We start from the raw sequence: 17,388 nt of genomic DNA on the forward strand, positions 1-17,388 counted from the left end.
AAATTGTTGACCTTTTTCAGAATCTTTAATTTACATAAAGACTAAATTGAAATTACTTCCCTTCAATTGGAACTCAATCTTGTTTATTTAAGTTATGCCTTGTGCTTTTCAATGCTTTTGATTTCATTTCATTTAATTTCATTTATTTTTTCTGATTATCAATAAGATTTCATTGTTTTTTTTTTTGTTTTTGTTGTTATCGTTATTTGAAATTTAAATAACTTCCCTTCAATTGAAATTTCATTCTTTTTATGTAAACTGTGTTTTATGTATTCTGTTTAATTTTCTCAACAAATTCTTGTAATTGACTTTGCATAAGTTTATTATTTGTATGCTTTTTGCAACTAATTCACATTTCTTTATAATAGTTTATTTTGTTAGCGTAAAAACTAAGTTTTTCTGCAGTTTGTAATCGTTATTGTAAATGACTATTTATCAATTGAAATTTCTCTCGCTCACTTTAGTCTTACAGATTTTGTAATATTATATATTAACTTACTTTTCATTTCTTTTAACTTACTTTGCCTATCATAAAAAAGGTTTATCTTTTTTTCACCCAATTTAATTAATATTTCTTTTTGTTTAAACACCGCTAGCAAATGCAGCTTAAGCTTTTTGAAATACTTATGACTATCTGCATTGTTTGAAATGGTTCATAATGAATTTTAATTCGTTAAAATAGAGCATTATTCGGTTTAATGATGTCGTTTTCTTTCGCGTTGGCACTTTAAGCAGCTGAAGTAATCAGCGTTCAAGAGATTTACATTCAATTTAAATGACATTTATTCTCCGAAATTGTGCTCCATGGTCACTTTAATTACTGCTCTTTCCCCTGTGTGTGTGTGTGTGTGTGTTTGTTGGCTTCTTCGTCTCATTTGGTTGTCAATTTATTTTATTTATCACCTGCCGCCGGCTGGAGGTGAAACCCCCCGTTTTACGAGCGCCGCATTGGGTATAATGGCAGCCAGCAAAGACCACAACATGCGCAACAACAACAACAACAACAGTGGCAGCAACAGCGGCAGCAACAACCACAGCATTGGCAACAGCAATAACAATGCAAACAGAACGAAAAGAACAACAAACGTTTACAAAAGCAATTGCTCATTTTTGCACATTTTCTGCAGCGCCATGGAAATGTTTTTCCCGCTCATGAATAAAAGAGAATTCGTTCGACTGGCAGCAGTCCCCCCTCCTCACTCGCCACTCCCCTCTCTCTTCACCCTCCCCGCATGCTACTCAAACAGACAGTTATGGTTGCCTCTTTGCAGTGTTGTACAATAATTAAGCGTTGACTTGTTCAATTACCAAAATGCAATTGCTTTTAACCACGCAACGTTTTTCGGCTTTCGGCTTTTGGCCAACACTTTTTGGCCCAGTGGCTCCGCTTGCATTGCTCTTGTTGTTCTTGTTTTTCCCATTTTTCCTCTTTTTTTTTCTCTTTTTGCTCTTGTGTATTTAGTATTTTTGTATTGTTGGGCAGCTTTAAGCGCATTTATGCTGCAATGAGTGCTCGCATTAACTGTTTGCAGTTTGCTATTTGCGGCTTACTCATCAACTGCTGCTGCTGCAGCTTCTGCTCCTGTTCAACTCCTGTTTTCCTCTGCTGCTATCCTTTTAGGTTTTCAGTTGTTCGTGTTGCAGCTTCTATTATTTAATTTAGTTTCTACTATTGCTGTCTCTTTTTCTACTATTTACTTTTACTCCTACTTTCTCTCTCTCTCTCTCTTCTACTTTTTTCATACCCTTTAACAAAGCATAATTAATTAGAGATTTATTAATTTAATCTGTCTTTCCTTCTGTCTGCCCATGTCAACTTCTTAATCTCGAAGAATTTTGATTTAAACTTTCGGGATTTAAACTTCTTCGTTTGACACTTAAATTATATACATTTTTCTTTAAAATTATTCCCTGAACAACCATAAAAATATATGGTGAGAGTAACTTGAAAGCTATAAATTCTTAGCACATTCAATAATAACTAAAATATAATGTATGTAAATGCAAATTTTGAGATTTCACAGGTTAAATTTTTATTATAACTATGGTAGCTTCAATACTTTATTTGGCAATCAATAAAAAGTTTGTAAATAATAGTAATTACATATATTTTTATACCCGCTACCGACTGTAAAAAGTGGTATACATTATATAAGAAATACTTTTGTATGGAAAGTTACTAACTTTAGCTGGCAATGTGGAATATTTTGCACTCTCTAGTATATTTTCAAAGTAGTACTATGTCAATATACTCAATATAGATCCTAGTATATTTTTGTATATTTGCAGTTGAATAATTTAGTATATTTTAAAAATAATATCTCATTCTTATACTTTTATTCAAAATCAATAGTCTCAAAGTCGACCACACTCGAAGTAGATTTCTTACTTGTTGAAATTGATTCAACATATTTTTCGTAATAAACAATTTTTTAGGTTAACAAGCACATAAAGTTCTACATACTGTTTGAGAATTTTATTCAAGTGAATATTTTTCATGAAAATGTGAAAATTATTGATATCACACATCATATAAAAATTTCACTATACGTTTTATAAAAAAGCCCGTTGAGGGATTTTTTAATGTTACCGAAAAATACTGGTCTGTCAGTTTGTTTGCCTTTAGTTTATCAGCACTGTGAAGTCAAAGTATATATTATATTTATTGTATTGGTTATGGAAAAGTTTTTCCATTGTTTTTGGCAATTTGGATTGAATTTTGTATATGTGATATCAAAAGTGAAAAGAAAATCTATTTCATTAATAATACCTAATACCTAAATGAAAGCTCATTGATTTTTAAATATTTTTTTTTTTTTCAATTTAATTAATAAAATTTATTCAAACTGATAAATAGTATAGAAATTTGAATTTTTTATTAATTAGTTTAGTTAAAATGATTGTTAAAATGCAAACTTCTCATTAAAATCTTGATTTCAATTTAAAAATCGTATTTCAAGATTTGCAATCTGCTTTTCAATTTGGATTTTTTTTCCCTGTAAAGTCACTCTTAATGTTTATATTCTCTAAAGATCGTTAGAATGTATTCGACAGTCGAGCACACTCTATTTTACATATTCCTTTTACTGAAGAGAGTCTATGACATTTTATTCTAGTGCACTTCTTTTGAATTTTTATGAAATTAGAATTGATTCAACTGCTCAAATCTCACAGTGTTAGAAAGTATTCGGCAGTCGAGTACACTCTATTTTACATATTACGTTTCACTTCTACTGCTTTCTGCTCTGTTTCTCAGGCAATTTGCATGTGGCAACAACTTGGCGCTGGTTCCTGTCTGCGAACTTTCGTGTTGACGCCTTGTATTAGCGATGTCAGGACGCAAGCTTTTTGGCCGCGTTTGTTGGCCAACGTTTTAATCATCAGAACAGGGCAAAGTTTTCATTTTTTTATTCCCGTTGTTGTTGTTGTTGTTGTTTGTGGCATTGGCCAAGTTGGTTCTTTTCGCATTTTTGGCATTCGGCATTTGGCATTTATTGCAGTTGGCCCGCAGGATGAGGATTCATTTAGGCCACAAATTGAAATGCACACTGAGTCGAGTCGAATCGAGTCGAGGACAGAGGCAAGAGGCAAGTTGTTAGCCAGCAGCTGTTGCATGCCACATCGATTTGGCATGCCAGCTGAGAGGAGTGAAGAGAAGGGGGGCGGGCAGGCAATTGCAGTAATCGTTATAGTTATGCTTATGCATGAGCCAACGTGCCACATATCCTTGCCACGTACTACGTGTGTCTCTCTCTCTGTCTGTCGATTAAGCCCAAGCTGAGCTCGAGGATCGAGAGACAAGCTTTTGCCGGCTTTATTTATGCGCATAATTACTCGATAGCCATGTTCGATTTACATATGCAGCAAGCAGCAAGCAGAAGTGGCAGCAACATTTTGTTGCAAGCTTAAAGCTGTGTGTGCCACCTTTAATTCAGCGAATGGAAAACAAAAAGCAACTACTGAATTGCCTCATTATGTTGAATACGCGCAGAGAGCAGAGAGAACGCGGCACTTAACACAAAGGGCCACACGTTCCACACACACACAAACACACACACACACATACAGTTTGGGGGCAGCTGCAGGACAGTGTATGGGGCATGCTGCAACTGCAAATTTATGCAGCACAAAGCCGCGTGGCAAATGTGAGTAAGCCAAACGACATAAGCAGGCATAAACAGTGCCACACACACACACCCTCACACACACACATACCAAGTGCTTGCCCTCGAACTCCACTTCAACTAACCCCTCTTCCCCCCTCTCCCTTTTCTACACTCCCCCTCTCTGAGTGGGTGTAAATTTTGTTATACGCCAAATGCACCATAAAGCCAGCAGCCAGCAGCCAGCAGCTAGGATCAGGATGCGCCTCCCCTCTTTCCTCTCCCCTCGCCACGTTCCCCAAAGGCAGCTCGCTATCTGCCTCTCATTTCCCTCTCTCCCTCTCCTCCTCCCCCCTTTGCTGTTGTGGTGTGCTTTTGGGGCGCCTCTGCTGTCCGTGTGCATGCGCCACTCTAATAAAATTTAATAAAAAACGTGTTGCCTTCGCATAATGCATCGACAAAGGGCGAAATCCGTGGACTGGAAGGGGGCGTGGCAACTCAGGGGGCAACACTCGCTTTTTACGTGCTGCAAACAAAAATGTGGCTACAAATTCAGTTTGTGCTGCCAACTGATTACTCATTTCATTAATATTAAACAAATCTATATAATTTTTGGAGTTGGCTTAAAACTCGCTGCAAATTCTGCTTTCACTTAGCGATTCACTTTGAGCTTCGGGTTTTCTCGCAGTGTAGCGAGTAAAAAGTTAACAATTTGCAGCATAATCAATATGCAGCTACTTTTTTACTTTAGCAAAAGCGAGAGATAGAGAAAGTTAGAAAACAGGAAAGAGAAAGGAAAACTAAGATAGGGAAAGAGAAAGAGAGGGACATGGAGACAGATAAAGATAAAGAATGAGAGGGACAGAGAGAGCGAGAAAGAGTAAGAATGAGAGGTACATACTTATAGACAGAGAGAAAGAAAGGACAAGAGAGAGAGAAAGAGAGAAAACAAGGAGAAGGAGAGAGACAGAGAAAGAGAGAGACACGGAGACAGAGAGAGAGAGAGAGAGAGAGTAAGGAAGAGACAGATAAAGATAGAGGGATAAAAAGAAGAGAAAGAAGATGAAGAGAAAGAAGAAGAAAAGAAAAAAAAGTCAAAAGACGAGTGAAAAACAGAGAGAGAAAGATAGAAATATTAAAAGATAGTATGAGAAAGAAGGAGCAATAGTGAGAAGAAGAGAAAAGGAGAGTGAGAGTAAGAGGAAGAGATAGATAGAGGGAAACAGAGAGAGAGAGAGAAAAAAAAGAAAGAGAGATCCAATTTCTTTCATTCATTAAAATTGGATATTATCAGCTCTCAAAAGAGAGAAATTTTTTTGGTAAAAAAATGCAGTGGATAAAGCGAAACTTGGTTTTTTCTATATTAATGTATCCCAATAAGGATAAAGTCGTTTTTCCTTCTTTTATCTTTTGGCATAAACTTAAACGTCCTACTCAATTCTTTGATTTTGGGACACAAACTTAATTGAGATTGACATATGCTTAAACTATGTTTGAGAAAAATACTCATATCATTGCTTTTGGATTTTGGTCTTTGTTTCAGAATTAATTATCTGAACTCTGTTTTCACTTGTCATTCAGAAAAACTTACAAGCAAGTAATAAGAAAAATTCTTAGAATATCTAATATCGCAATTATACTTGTTTATTTACATTTTCATTTGTTGTTTATAATTATTGTGGTATGCTTTATTTATAATTATATTATTTTACTTCTGATAAGACTTTTCAAATGTGTTTGAACGGAAAAAAGTGCATAACTCTCACTTCTCCGTTTCGCCAACACAATCAAATAAATCAGTTCTGTTCATAAAGCACTTAACTTAAATGAATTTCAATGAATGAAATAAACATTATAAAATGAAGTAAACAATCAATATGATGTTAGGTAATTGGGCAGCTAACTTTCTTACAGTTTATGCAATTTGTTTAATATTGTATCACCAAAAACAAGAGTTTATCAAGGTCTAAGGGTCTTAACTCTTTGTTGCTTGAGGTTTTGTTAATTACCATAAAGTTCTATAAGATGAAACTATCTAAATCATCTCGTAGTACTTTACTTTAACTGGCAAAACCTCAAGCAGCAAACAGTTTAGTTCTTAAACCCTTGATTTCAATAAGTATTTTATATTTATTGCAAGTTTCAATGAAGCTAAACCTTCTAAGGTAACATCAAATTTGAAGACTCTGGCACATTAATTAATGTAAGATTTCTCAGGCTTACCAAATTCATATCAAATTTTAAGATTCTTGCATATTAATTAATGCAAGGTTTGTACAATTTTCAAAATATTTAAATTGCCGCAATTTCTGTTCAAGTGCAACTAGGTTTGAACGATTGGAATCCAGAATAGTAAGGTAGATAACGTAGGCAGTTAACCTCATTCATCAATTAAACTCAGTTTATTAAGATAACAAGTTATCTCTCTCTTGCATTGGCAACGAATGCTGTAATCATGAACTGCAACTTCCCCCCAAATGTGCTCAGTGTATGAGTCGATGCCACCCCCTAAAGTGGTTAACCGCATGCGATATAGCTAGAGATATAGAGATACACAGAGCAGAGAGAACTCGAGAGTATGAGAGAAACGTTCCCAGCATATCAATGTGTCGGTGTCGGCATTTGCTTGTCAAGTGGCAAATGCGATAATGCGATAATAGAATAACCCACTCACTCATGCGTTTGCGACTAATTTCGACAGGCGGTGCAACCAAGAAGAAACGGAGAGAGAGAGAGAGAGAAGTCGAGTCACCACATTAGACATTAGCTGTCAACGGAGGCGCAGAGCGTGTTGCAATCAACAACAAGGAAGCAGCAGCTAAGAGGTGAAGGAGGCAAGTCGAATGCAGCAACAGGAAAAGAGGCGGATCGATGGGCAAGTGTGTCTCGAGGCAATCCCCGGTTGCACATCATCAATCTGTGCTGACAATTGCCTTGTCGCAGCAAGATTTGCGCCACGCCCACAAAATATGGCAACAGTTGACAGCGAGTAATGAATATATAGCCACGACTACTCGTACAACTGCGGCAGATGAGCCGACATTTTATTACCACATAAGCCAGGCGCAGTCAGCGACCACGAAGGAAACAGCGACAAAGTCAGAAGAGGAAGAAGATGCCGTGCTGCACATTCAGTCTGTCTATAATCATTTGGATGCCCATGTGAATGCTGAGCATGTTATTGGCAACTCGCTGACAGGTTGCAACACCAACAACAACAACGGTAGCGAAGCCTTGGCTTATGCCACTTGCCAGGAATTTTTGTTGCATGAACTCGCGCAAACACTCGCCGAGTGCCAAGTGAAATACATAACCCCAGAGCTCAGGGATAATAGCAGCAATGACGACTGGAATGGGATCACAACAGACGCTGCCTGGCAGCTGAGCGATATTGATAGCGACCGTCAGAGTGAGAGCGACAGCGACAGCGAGAGACAGAGTGAGAGCGAAAGAGAGAGCGAGCGAGAGGAGACACTTCAACTACAACAACAACTGAATGGGGTAAGTGGCAAAGCTCTTTGTTAACACTGCGTATACGCAACTTTGCAAAGCTAAAGCTTAATCACGCATAATAAGCTATGAAATTAAAGCATTTACTAATCCCTCTCTTAACTGAAGCATGCAACAATTAATTAAGCTGATCAGCTTCTACTCACTTCAATAGCTGCTGCTTTATTAACCCTAATGGCACCTAATTATCACTTCACACCTGTTCAACGAGTAAGAAAACGCAGTTGACAGACTTTTAGAAACACTTGTTGTACTTAATAACTACAATGTTCTAATTGGCTATATTTAAGCAAATTGAGAATTAGCACTTATAATTATAGGGTTTGAGAAACATGTTATTATTAGGCATACTTAAACTAGTGTGAATTAAAGTACTCTATAACATATCACCGACTAAACGGTATGAATAACGAAATGTTATTTTCCATTGGCAATCAGAAAAGAGAACCTTTTTCTTATTACAACATATTTAGTAACTGCATTGATTTATTGGATAAATTGAAGCGAATATAAATATACAGAAAAGTATCACCAATTCTTAGGTATTTTACAGTTTAGAGGAGAAGTGTTTCCCGAATGTTCATAAAGCTTAGTTTTAGAAAGAAATTGTATTTTATTAGACTATACGTCAAATTTCATATGTTCTGTTTTATGAACTCTCTTACAAATGTCAGAAGTGGAGAGTTAAAATAGTATTTGAATTTAGCCTTAACATTAGAAACTGTACATAGTATTACTTTAAATTATTTAATATAATATTTAATGGCCGAGATTGTTCAGGGGATATGAAAGGATAGGATGGGAATGGAAAGAAAAGACCTGGAATGAAGAACAAATGATGAGAAAACAAAGGAAAGGAAAGGAAAGGATAAGATAGCGTACGATAGGGTAGGATAAGATAGGATAGGGCAGGATAGAATAGGATAGGATTGGAAAGGAAAGGAAAGGATAGGACAGGAAAGGAAAGAAAAGAAAAGAAAAGAAAAGAAAAGAAAAGAAAAGAAAAGAAAAGAAAAGAAAAGAAAAGAAAAGAAAAGAAAAGGAAAGGAAAGGAAAGGAAAGGAAAGGAAAGGAAAGGAAATAAAAGGATAGACTAGGATAGGATAGGATAGGATAGGATAGGTATCGCTTAAGATAGAAGAGAATCTCCACTTGCCCTAAAATGATTTATCACGTATCTTTGCCTTTTAAAAGCCAATAAGTTGTATATGACTTATTAAAAAATAATTACAGGGTTTTTTCTAGTCTATCATTCCTTTACTATCGCACCACTTAATAAAAAAATCACTTAATCGTAGCTCTCATTTCCTTTAACTTCATTTATTAAAAATTAATAAGCTGATAACAAGCAATTGTAGGGTATCTAATAGTCTGTCACTCCCTAAGTATGCGTAGCTGTGCTCCTCACGAAATACTTACTCACACTTATCGATAGTTTATCGTGTGCACTTTTCAATGCAACCCCCGAACAGTAAAAGCAAAGCAAAGTATAGCAAACTCTACGCCAGATGGCGCCACTGCAGAACCACCCTCAAAGTGCGACCGACAAACACTTGTTTTTGTGGTTGTGCGCATGAGCGAAGCAGAAAGGGCAGCCACGGTCCGGTCTGCTGAGCAGGGCTGAGCACTCGACCAACAAAATTCGAGAAGTGCTCAGCGAGAACATTTTCCCATTCAATTTTCCGTGCGCTGTCGTTTCGCAAGTGAAAAATCAAAAAAAATTCAGCAAGAAAAACTATTACAGATATATTTGCAAGACAATTGCATAAAGCAAGTGAAAAATAAATCATTGCATACTTTAAGGAGTTAAAAGTTGTGTACTGAATCTGAAGCTAATTGCAACGCATTAAAAGCAATTTGCAGCATGGAAAAACTTTTCAAGGACCTTCAAAAGTGAAAGAGCCTCTTTGCGTAGGTGTATCTATATCTACACTGTGTACGTGTGTGAGTGTGTGTGTGTGTGTGTGTGTGTACCTGCCTCAAGTGCAATTATAAATGGCGTAATTTGCTGCGGCGGCCGTGGAATGAAAATAGTTGTGACAAGTGAAACGCAATTGAAGGCAATTGCAAACGTGGCAAATTCAAGTGAAACGTCGACGAACAACAGCAACAATAATAAGACGAAGGCTCGCCGGAACAGCGAGTGCCGCAGCAGCCAACGTGCAACATGGATGAATGCGACAACCTCGTCGTCGTCACATTAAGCGCCGCACACGAGGAGCACAACTCACTGCAAGCCGAACACTCTGAGATACAGCACAAAGAAAACGCCGAGATCGATGCGATAGACGAGCAGCTGAAGCAGCAACAGAAGCAACGAGAAACTCAAGCAGAACAGCAACAAGAAGAAGTTGCAACAGTCGAGGACGAAGACGAAGACGCAGCAGTTGACGCGGAAGTCGAGGCAGTCATTATGGTATTAGCATTAGCATCTAAATTACATGCAAAAAGATACAAATGTATCTGCGAGTTACTTTTGATGTTGTAGTTAGAGCGTGACTCATGTCAAATGCATAGATTTGCATGCACAATTGCACAGCCCCGCAACCCTCCTCCCACCCCCACACACTTTACCCCGCACTTTCCTTCATTGTTATCGTCTCAGTTTTGTGACCTGTTTTTTCTGCACTTTTCACTTGCAACTTAATCGTTTGTCTAACCTGCTTTCTGTCTATTTATCTCTGTGTGTGTTTGCGTTTCTTTTTGCAGGGCCAAGCAGAGAGCAAGAAGCACGGCGCCAAGTCGCAACGTCGCAACAATGGCAATGGCAACAATCCAGGCCAGCAGCTGGAATCCAGCGACCAACAGCAGCAGCAACAGCAACAGCAGCAACTACAGACCAAAGGCACCGCCATGTCCTTTGGCTTTCGCAAAAAGCTCAACGGTACGCCCAAGAAGTTTAAGAAACTCCTCGAGGCAGCCAACAACCATCATCACGGCAACAGCAACACCAACACCACAGCGTCCACAGTGGCAACAGACACAAAGGACGACAACGGCAATGCAATGCCGACAGGTGAGCAATGAGTCCTTGTTTGTTAGTTAGTATTTAATGGCAAATGAAATATATGAATGAGTAGAATAATCTACTTAGTCATCACATTAACATGTAATACAATTAGATCTTTGATACATATTTTTAATGCTTACATAGAAAGAAAAAACGTGATAAAAATCACGAATAAAATTGATTCAACCTAAAAATCTTCTTTCAAAATTATTTTGTTTAAGATCGAAAAATCTTAAATCAAGATTTGCAATCTTCTTTTCGTCTAGATTTCTTCTCTCTGTGCATCTTTATGACATCAAGCTTCACTTCATTAAAACCTGAGTTTAAAGAGATACAAATGATAAACAAATATAACAAGTAAGAAAGTTACAGTCGAGTGTGCTCGACTGTGAGATACCCGCTACCCATTTTTAATAAAGGCAAAATATTGCGGTATCATTTTGAAAATATACCGAAAATACTTAAAAATACTAAAAATATACCAAATGGTATGTTTGGTATATCAATAAAGTACCACATTCAAAATATACCATAGACGGCTCAATATACCAGATTGTCAGCCAAAGTAACTAAGACCCTTATAAGTAGGCGTTTTTGCCCATACAAAAGTATTTCTTTTATAACTTCCACAATTTTTATCTGATCGCAACCAAATTTTCAGGAATCATAACTACTATAGTTATTATTATATATACCAAAATTCGCAACTCTAGCTTTAAAATTACGCTTGTTATTCGATTTTTTGATTTGCGGGGGCGGAAGTGGGCGTGGCAAAAATTTGAAACAAACTTGATCTGCGTGCAAACATAACAAATGCTGTCGAAAAAAAATTATAGCTCTATCTCTCGTAGTCTCTGAGATCTAGGTGTTCATACGGACAGACGGACGGACACACAGACACACAGACGGACAGACGGACATGGCTATATCGTCTCGGCTGTTGACGCTGATCAAGAATATATATACTTTATAGGGTCGGAGATGCCTCCTTCTACCTGTTACATACATTTCCTGCCGGCACAAAGTTATAATACCCTTCTACCCTATGGGTAGCGGGTATAAAAATATACAATATCAAAGATAAATTTGTCTTAGTCTTTATAAGAAGTAAAAGAAAGCATGTCTCTAAAAATTATTTAGGATGTGCGTATTTAATAGCTTTAAGATCTTAGAGGTTTTGCATGATCAAGTTAATAAAATATTTAAAAATATTTCTCAAAATGAAAGGCTTGTTTTCAAAGTTAGTAATGCTCATTTATATGGGCAACTTATGACAAGACATTGATTAAAATAAGAAATACATTATGAGCACTATAATTTTCAAAATTGTATAGTTTTTATTTTTTGAAAAACTCAAATTATAATGTAATATAACACATACAAATGTGTACAATAAGAGGAAATAATAAATAGTTTCTTCAATATATTCATTTTGAAACTTAATTTATTGAAACTGAAAATTATTTAATTGAAACCTAAATAAATTTATATATATTTATACAATCAAAGACTGTAAGTTAGGGCTTGAGTTTGGTAAGAGTAGCAGTCTGAATACTCCTAATAGTTGCTCAATATCTGAATTTCTTTATTAGTGTATTAAATTATATTAACTAATAGACTTTTTAGCTTGGAAGTGCAAATTTGGGTGCGATCAGATAAAAGAATTTTGAAGTTATTTATGAAATACTTTTGTATGGGCAAAAACATCCACTTACTAATGGTCTTAGTTACTTTGGCTGGCAATCTGGTATATTTTGCACTATATTTTCTATTTTGATATACCAATATACCAAAGACAGCATTTGGCATTTTTTGTATTTTTGTGGTATATTAATTTGGTATATTTTCAAATGAATACCATGCTGTATCAAGCTTTCTTACTTGTTTATTTATAGCAAATTACATAAAATATATCATAAAGTTATAAATATATATATATTATTAAATGTATGGTGTTGATACCTCAATAGCCGGTATCTCTTAGTCGAGTATACTCAATTTAAGTAACTCGTAACTCTCGTTAGTTTTTATTATGGTTTTTAATTGGCGACAATTTGGCGTGCTATCTAACCGACAAAGTGAACAGTGCTGCCTTCTCCTTCTTTCACCGTCAATACTCTTAATACTAATGCCACTTCTTCCCCTGGCTCTGCTCCTTCATTCCAGCTACCGCTCCCGCTCCTCCCGTGCAGTTCGAGAAAGTGGGCGTCGCCGGGGCCCAGAAGACAGCAACGAATCGCACAGGTGCGGCGGCTGGCAAACGTTTCGGATATCGTGGCGCCGTGCCACGCCCCGCCTCAGCTGGCTTAGCGAGCAACTTCAGCGGCAGCGAAGATGTGGTGGAGACGGCAGCCAATGCCCAGAATAACAACGCCACCAACAGCAACAACAACTCTGGCAACAACAACACAAACAACAACGGGAATAGCAATGTGGCTGGCACTGGCAATGTGCTGGTGAGCAATCGTAAGTGAATCGACAGCTCCTTCAACATTCCCTTTCCTATCTCTGTGAATTTCCCTCTCTCTCTCTAGTGAAGCGACGTTCGAAGAGCGCACACGCGGGTCGCAGCGAGGATGGAGAGCCCAAAATAGCTCAGCCCAAGACGCTGACGTTCAATCTGAACCAGAACACAACGATTGAGTATCAGCGACGTCAGTTCTTTGGCGAGTTTGCGGATGAGGCAAGTGCCACAGCCACAGCCACAACAAACGCGGCTGCCACGTCACGGCGCTACAACTACAACAATCTGGCCAACATGCATGCGAATGTCATGTGAGTTTGTAAACACTTTTCCTTAAATATACATATAACAACTCATTTAATTCCCCTTTCCCCCAGCGTTCGTCCCACACCGCGAGCTGCGCCGCCGAGCTTTGCCAAGTTCACGCTGCAAACGGTGAGCTTGCCACGTCCCGAGTATCCGGTGGCCATCAGTTTGACCGCCACCACGCCCACTACGCCCAGCAGCAGCAGCGTGCAATCGCCACACACCGGAGCCAGAGCCAAGGATGTCGCCTCGCGTCCGCATCCCTTGACCTCGATCCATGTTCAACCCACAGCGGGCAAGCAACTTGATCAGAAGAGCGTCAAGCAGCTGACGAACAGCACAACACGAAGAGGATTCTCCGGCAGTCGCGAGATTAGCGCGGACTCAGGCATTGCCAGCATGGACATGGCTGTGGACTCCGCCAGCAGCTCGGGATCGGGTTGCAGCGGCAGCAGCTCAAAGCGTAGTCGAAGTCGTCCCAGGAATCTGCAGATGGTCATGAGTGGACGACACACATTCGAGGTGCGCGACATGGATGATCCGCCCTCCAGTGAATCCAACTCTTATGTGGAACCGTTGGCTTTACCCAAGTTGCCCACGGACAACAATCAGACGACTCCCTTGCCTCTGATTGGTTTGGTGCGCTCCAATACGGTTCTGAGTCGCGAGAGCTACGAGCGACGGCAGACAACATCTTCCGGCCAGCCTCAGGCTTCAGCTCAGGTGATCTTGCAAACTCCAGAGACTCCTCCTAAGCCCAAGGCAACTGGTTCCGATGACAGCGAGAGCGTCGATGAGGAGAAATTGTATCTGGACTCGTCCACCTCCGAGAAGAGTGCCAAACAGCTGAGTCACAGTCAGTCGTCGTCGATGTCTTGGCGCTGCCAGGCGGGCGAATCTCTGGCTGCCAGGGATTGCAGCAGCATGAGCATCTCCAGCACCAACAATAATAGCAACAGCGACACTCAGGCACCCGACAAAGCCAATGAGAAGGACGAAGACATGTCGCTGGCTCTGGATGACATCAGTCTGATCAACACGGACATGCAGTTCAGCACCATTTGTAAGTCAGAGCTTAACTATTGGGATGAATTTAGAATCACGGAAATCTTGACTGAATTGCTGAGGAATTTTCCTAAGCTTCACCTCCAACACCCAATCTTATTACCTGATCAGTCTTTAATGAGCAACTTTTAACAAATAAAACAAAATCCTATTCATTTGCCTTCTGCAAACTCATTAGTTAAAGTTGATAAAGAATGTGAAATGCTAAACTGCGCGATATAATACTGGCAAGAAGAAACTAACATATTCAGGGTTGCTACTGAAAACACTTTACCTCGTATTACTTCAATTTCGCTTCCAGGTGGCACAGACGCCTTTTTATTGAGGTTTAAAAACATTAACCAAAGAATTTTTCTTAATATATCTTCACTTATCACCGACCATTTTGAATCCAATTAGGATAGACCATTAGAATCTTGTCTAAACGATATCCTCCTCAATAGAAGGAATGAAGTATATGTTCAGATGCATCTTTTCTGAGGATTTTATTCCTTATACTTAGAAATATCGTTTTAAAGTATAATCTGTGAAATCTCCTCTTATGTAGAACAAATGAAAAGTGCTTTTAATAAATTATAATGATTTCTTCTTAAAAATTAAGTAATCTCCTCATTCTGCTTACTTAATTAAATGTGATAAAGAACCTGGTATAATCCAATTCTAGAATGTTTTTAGAAACTCAGTTAAAAGAAAGTAACCAATCCATTGCAATGAATCCTTTTGGTTAATTCAACATTTCTTCCTTAGTGAACAACTCTGCAACCATCGTTGCAACAACCTTAACTAATAAATATCCTCTTTATCTACTTAATTAAAAGTGATAAAGAATCCAAATAATCCCAATTCTGGAATGTTTTTAGAAAAATGACTTTAAGAAAAGAAAAGAAAGCATTTATCACCTTATTGTTTTGTAAACATTTTTGCAACTATCATTACAACAACCTTAACTAGAATATAAATCCTCTTAATGGTTCAGTGTATTTATTCTCGTTAAGGTTGTTGAAACTTCGCTGTATCAAAATAAAATCTCTTACATAGCAATCTCTTCACTCCCCGCAGCTTCTCTAACTGAACCAGCACCCAAGCCCAGCTGCTCCAACGCTGGCCCCGCACAGGATCACTTGCTCAACATGCACATCGTGGACAATCGCGAGGCAACCTCAGTTCGTCTGCCCATCGAGCGACCACGCAGCTTCAACAATGCGCTCAATGAATCGAAGTTCGCTGAACTGGCGTTGGCAAGCAGCAGTTGTCTGCTGTTGGATGATGAGACTTCGCCCACAGATAGTTTGGTGAGCAGCACCGAGGAGGCGTCTGAGGAGGCGGGGGGCAAGCTGAAGAAGCACAAGCATAATGCGGAGCTGCAGCAGAAGGACTTTGATGTGGACATCGATGATATATCGCCAGTGATGGAGTTGGAACTCGATCCGGGCAGTCGCAGTCCCCACTCCCCGGGCACGCCCACACACGCCTCCCATTCGCTGTCGCTGGGTTCGGACTGTGGCAATCTGATTGATGACGAGATCGCCGATCAGCCCGCATTGCTGTGCAACAGCGAGGCCCAAGAGCTGGCCACCGACACGCCCACCTTGATGGAGACGCACACGCACACCCAAACGGGATCGTTGCGTTCGCTCAAGAGTCAATCCAAGGCACGCACAGCCCTGCAGCAGGCCATCGAGTTGAGTCTACGCACTCCGGCTGCAGTTCGTCGCGCTGTGCTGGAGAGCGCCGAGTCGTTGGACACTTTGTCGCCCTGTGAATCGATTTGCTCCGACGATCTGATGATGGACTTTGATATGAACAGCAGCGTTGATTCCATCGATCGCACCATGTCGATGCGCAGTCGCAGTGGCTCCGATCTCCATAAGCTGGGCACCGACATCGATCCCGAGCAGGCCGAGACGGAGGCGGAGTTGTTGTCGCAACTGGAGTGCAAGGGCAGCGATGTGATGAAGGAGCTCAACAGTTTGCTTCGTGTGCGCATGCAACGCTCCACAGCGAGTCCCAGGGAGCGCATCAGGTGAGTTCACATGCCACATGCTGCTGCATGCCACACCTTGAGGTCTCCAAGCCCATTTCCATTACCCAAAACTAATTGAATTGGCCAACGGGCGCGTTGCCAAAACACCCAAAAAAAAAGGAAAATAATCCATTGCGGTCTCTTGACTTTGCCTTTGCCTTTCCTTTCCTTTCATTTTACTTTTGGTTTGCTTTCCTTTGATTCGATTTGCCTTTATTAACTCGCCTGGCATTGGGCCAACTATTACACTTGCCTCAGTGCCTCATGCTTCATCCAGTTGTTGCACCACTCCCAGCACCACTCGAAAGTAATGCAACTTCTGCCTAATCAATCGGTCGTGCTCCACTCCCTGCCCTAATCTCTCCTCTCTCTTTCTTTCCCTTTCCTTATTTTGCTCTTTGGCCGGCCGGCAACTTGACTTCAATTTAACACTAGAAAGCCTGCAGAATTCATCCCAAAATCTGAAGAGCAAAAACTTTTCAAAAGTTCTTTCAAGTGCTTTTTAGAGATTTCTAATGCACATTGCTTTCTATTTTTGAGCTCAACCAAAAACTTTAGATGAAAAAAATGCAATATTATAGACAGCATTTTAATTATGAAAGAACACTTCAAATTACATCAATCTTGACGATATTCCAAAACAGTTTATTTACTGTTAATAATGATTAATAATAATCGATTGATAGATTGACCTTAACTTAGAAATTTTGAAGTGTATTCGCTATTATTAAAGCTTAAATTTAATAACAAATGTAAAGCTTCTTAAGCAAGCATTGAAAAGCTATAAGTTTAAAATTCAGAATGCCTTATTTTACTCAAAAAGAATGTACAAGAATGAATTAGAACTTTAATGCATATTAATGTAAAGATCCCCAAGCTTACTTTCAAAAGTTGCAGCTTTCAGAAG

General features: G+C 39.1%; 1 protein-coding gene across 18 annotated transcripts in view; it reads left to right on the forward strand.

Moving 5' to 3' along the window:
* Positions 1 to 17,388, forward strand: part of LOC133840895 (serine-rich adhesin for platelets) — a 41,187-nt gene that overhangs the window by 8,488 nt on the left and 15,311 nt on the right. For 13 of the 18 annotated variants that reach the window (XM_062273064.1, XM_062273065.1, XM_062273068.1 and 10 more), the window contains exons 2-7: positions 6,805 to 7,604; positions 10,323 to 10,629; positions 12,790 to 13,089; positions 13,158 to 13,398; positions 13,465 to 14,456; positions 15,518 to 16,481. In XM_062273064.1, coding sequence (XP_062129048.1) covers positions 6,975 to 7,604; positions 10,323 to 10,629; positions 12,790 to 13,089; positions 13,158 to 13,398; positions 13,465 to 14,456; positions 15,518 to 16,481 — 3,434 coding nt within the window. In that variant the 5' untranslated portion in view covers positions 6,805 to 6,974. Of the gene's footprint in view, positions 1 to 6,804; positions 7,605 to 9,245; positions 10,030 to 10,322; positions 10,630 to 12,789; positions 13,090 to 13,157; positions 13,399 to 13,464; positions 14,457 to 15,517; positions 16,482 to 17,388 lie in introns of those variants that run through there. The other 5 variants (XM_062273060.1, XM_062273062.1, XM_062273070.1 and 2 more) reach the window with 4 other exon arrangements.

This window comes from Drosophila sulfurigaster, chromosome 3 (genome assembly GCF_023558435.1).
Source record: "Drosophila sulfurigaster albostrigata strain 15112-1811.04 chromosome 3, ASM2355843v2, whole genome shotgun sequence".
NCBI lineage: Eukaryota > Metazoa > Arthropoda > Insecta > Diptera > Drosophilidae > Drosophila > Drosophila sulfurigaster.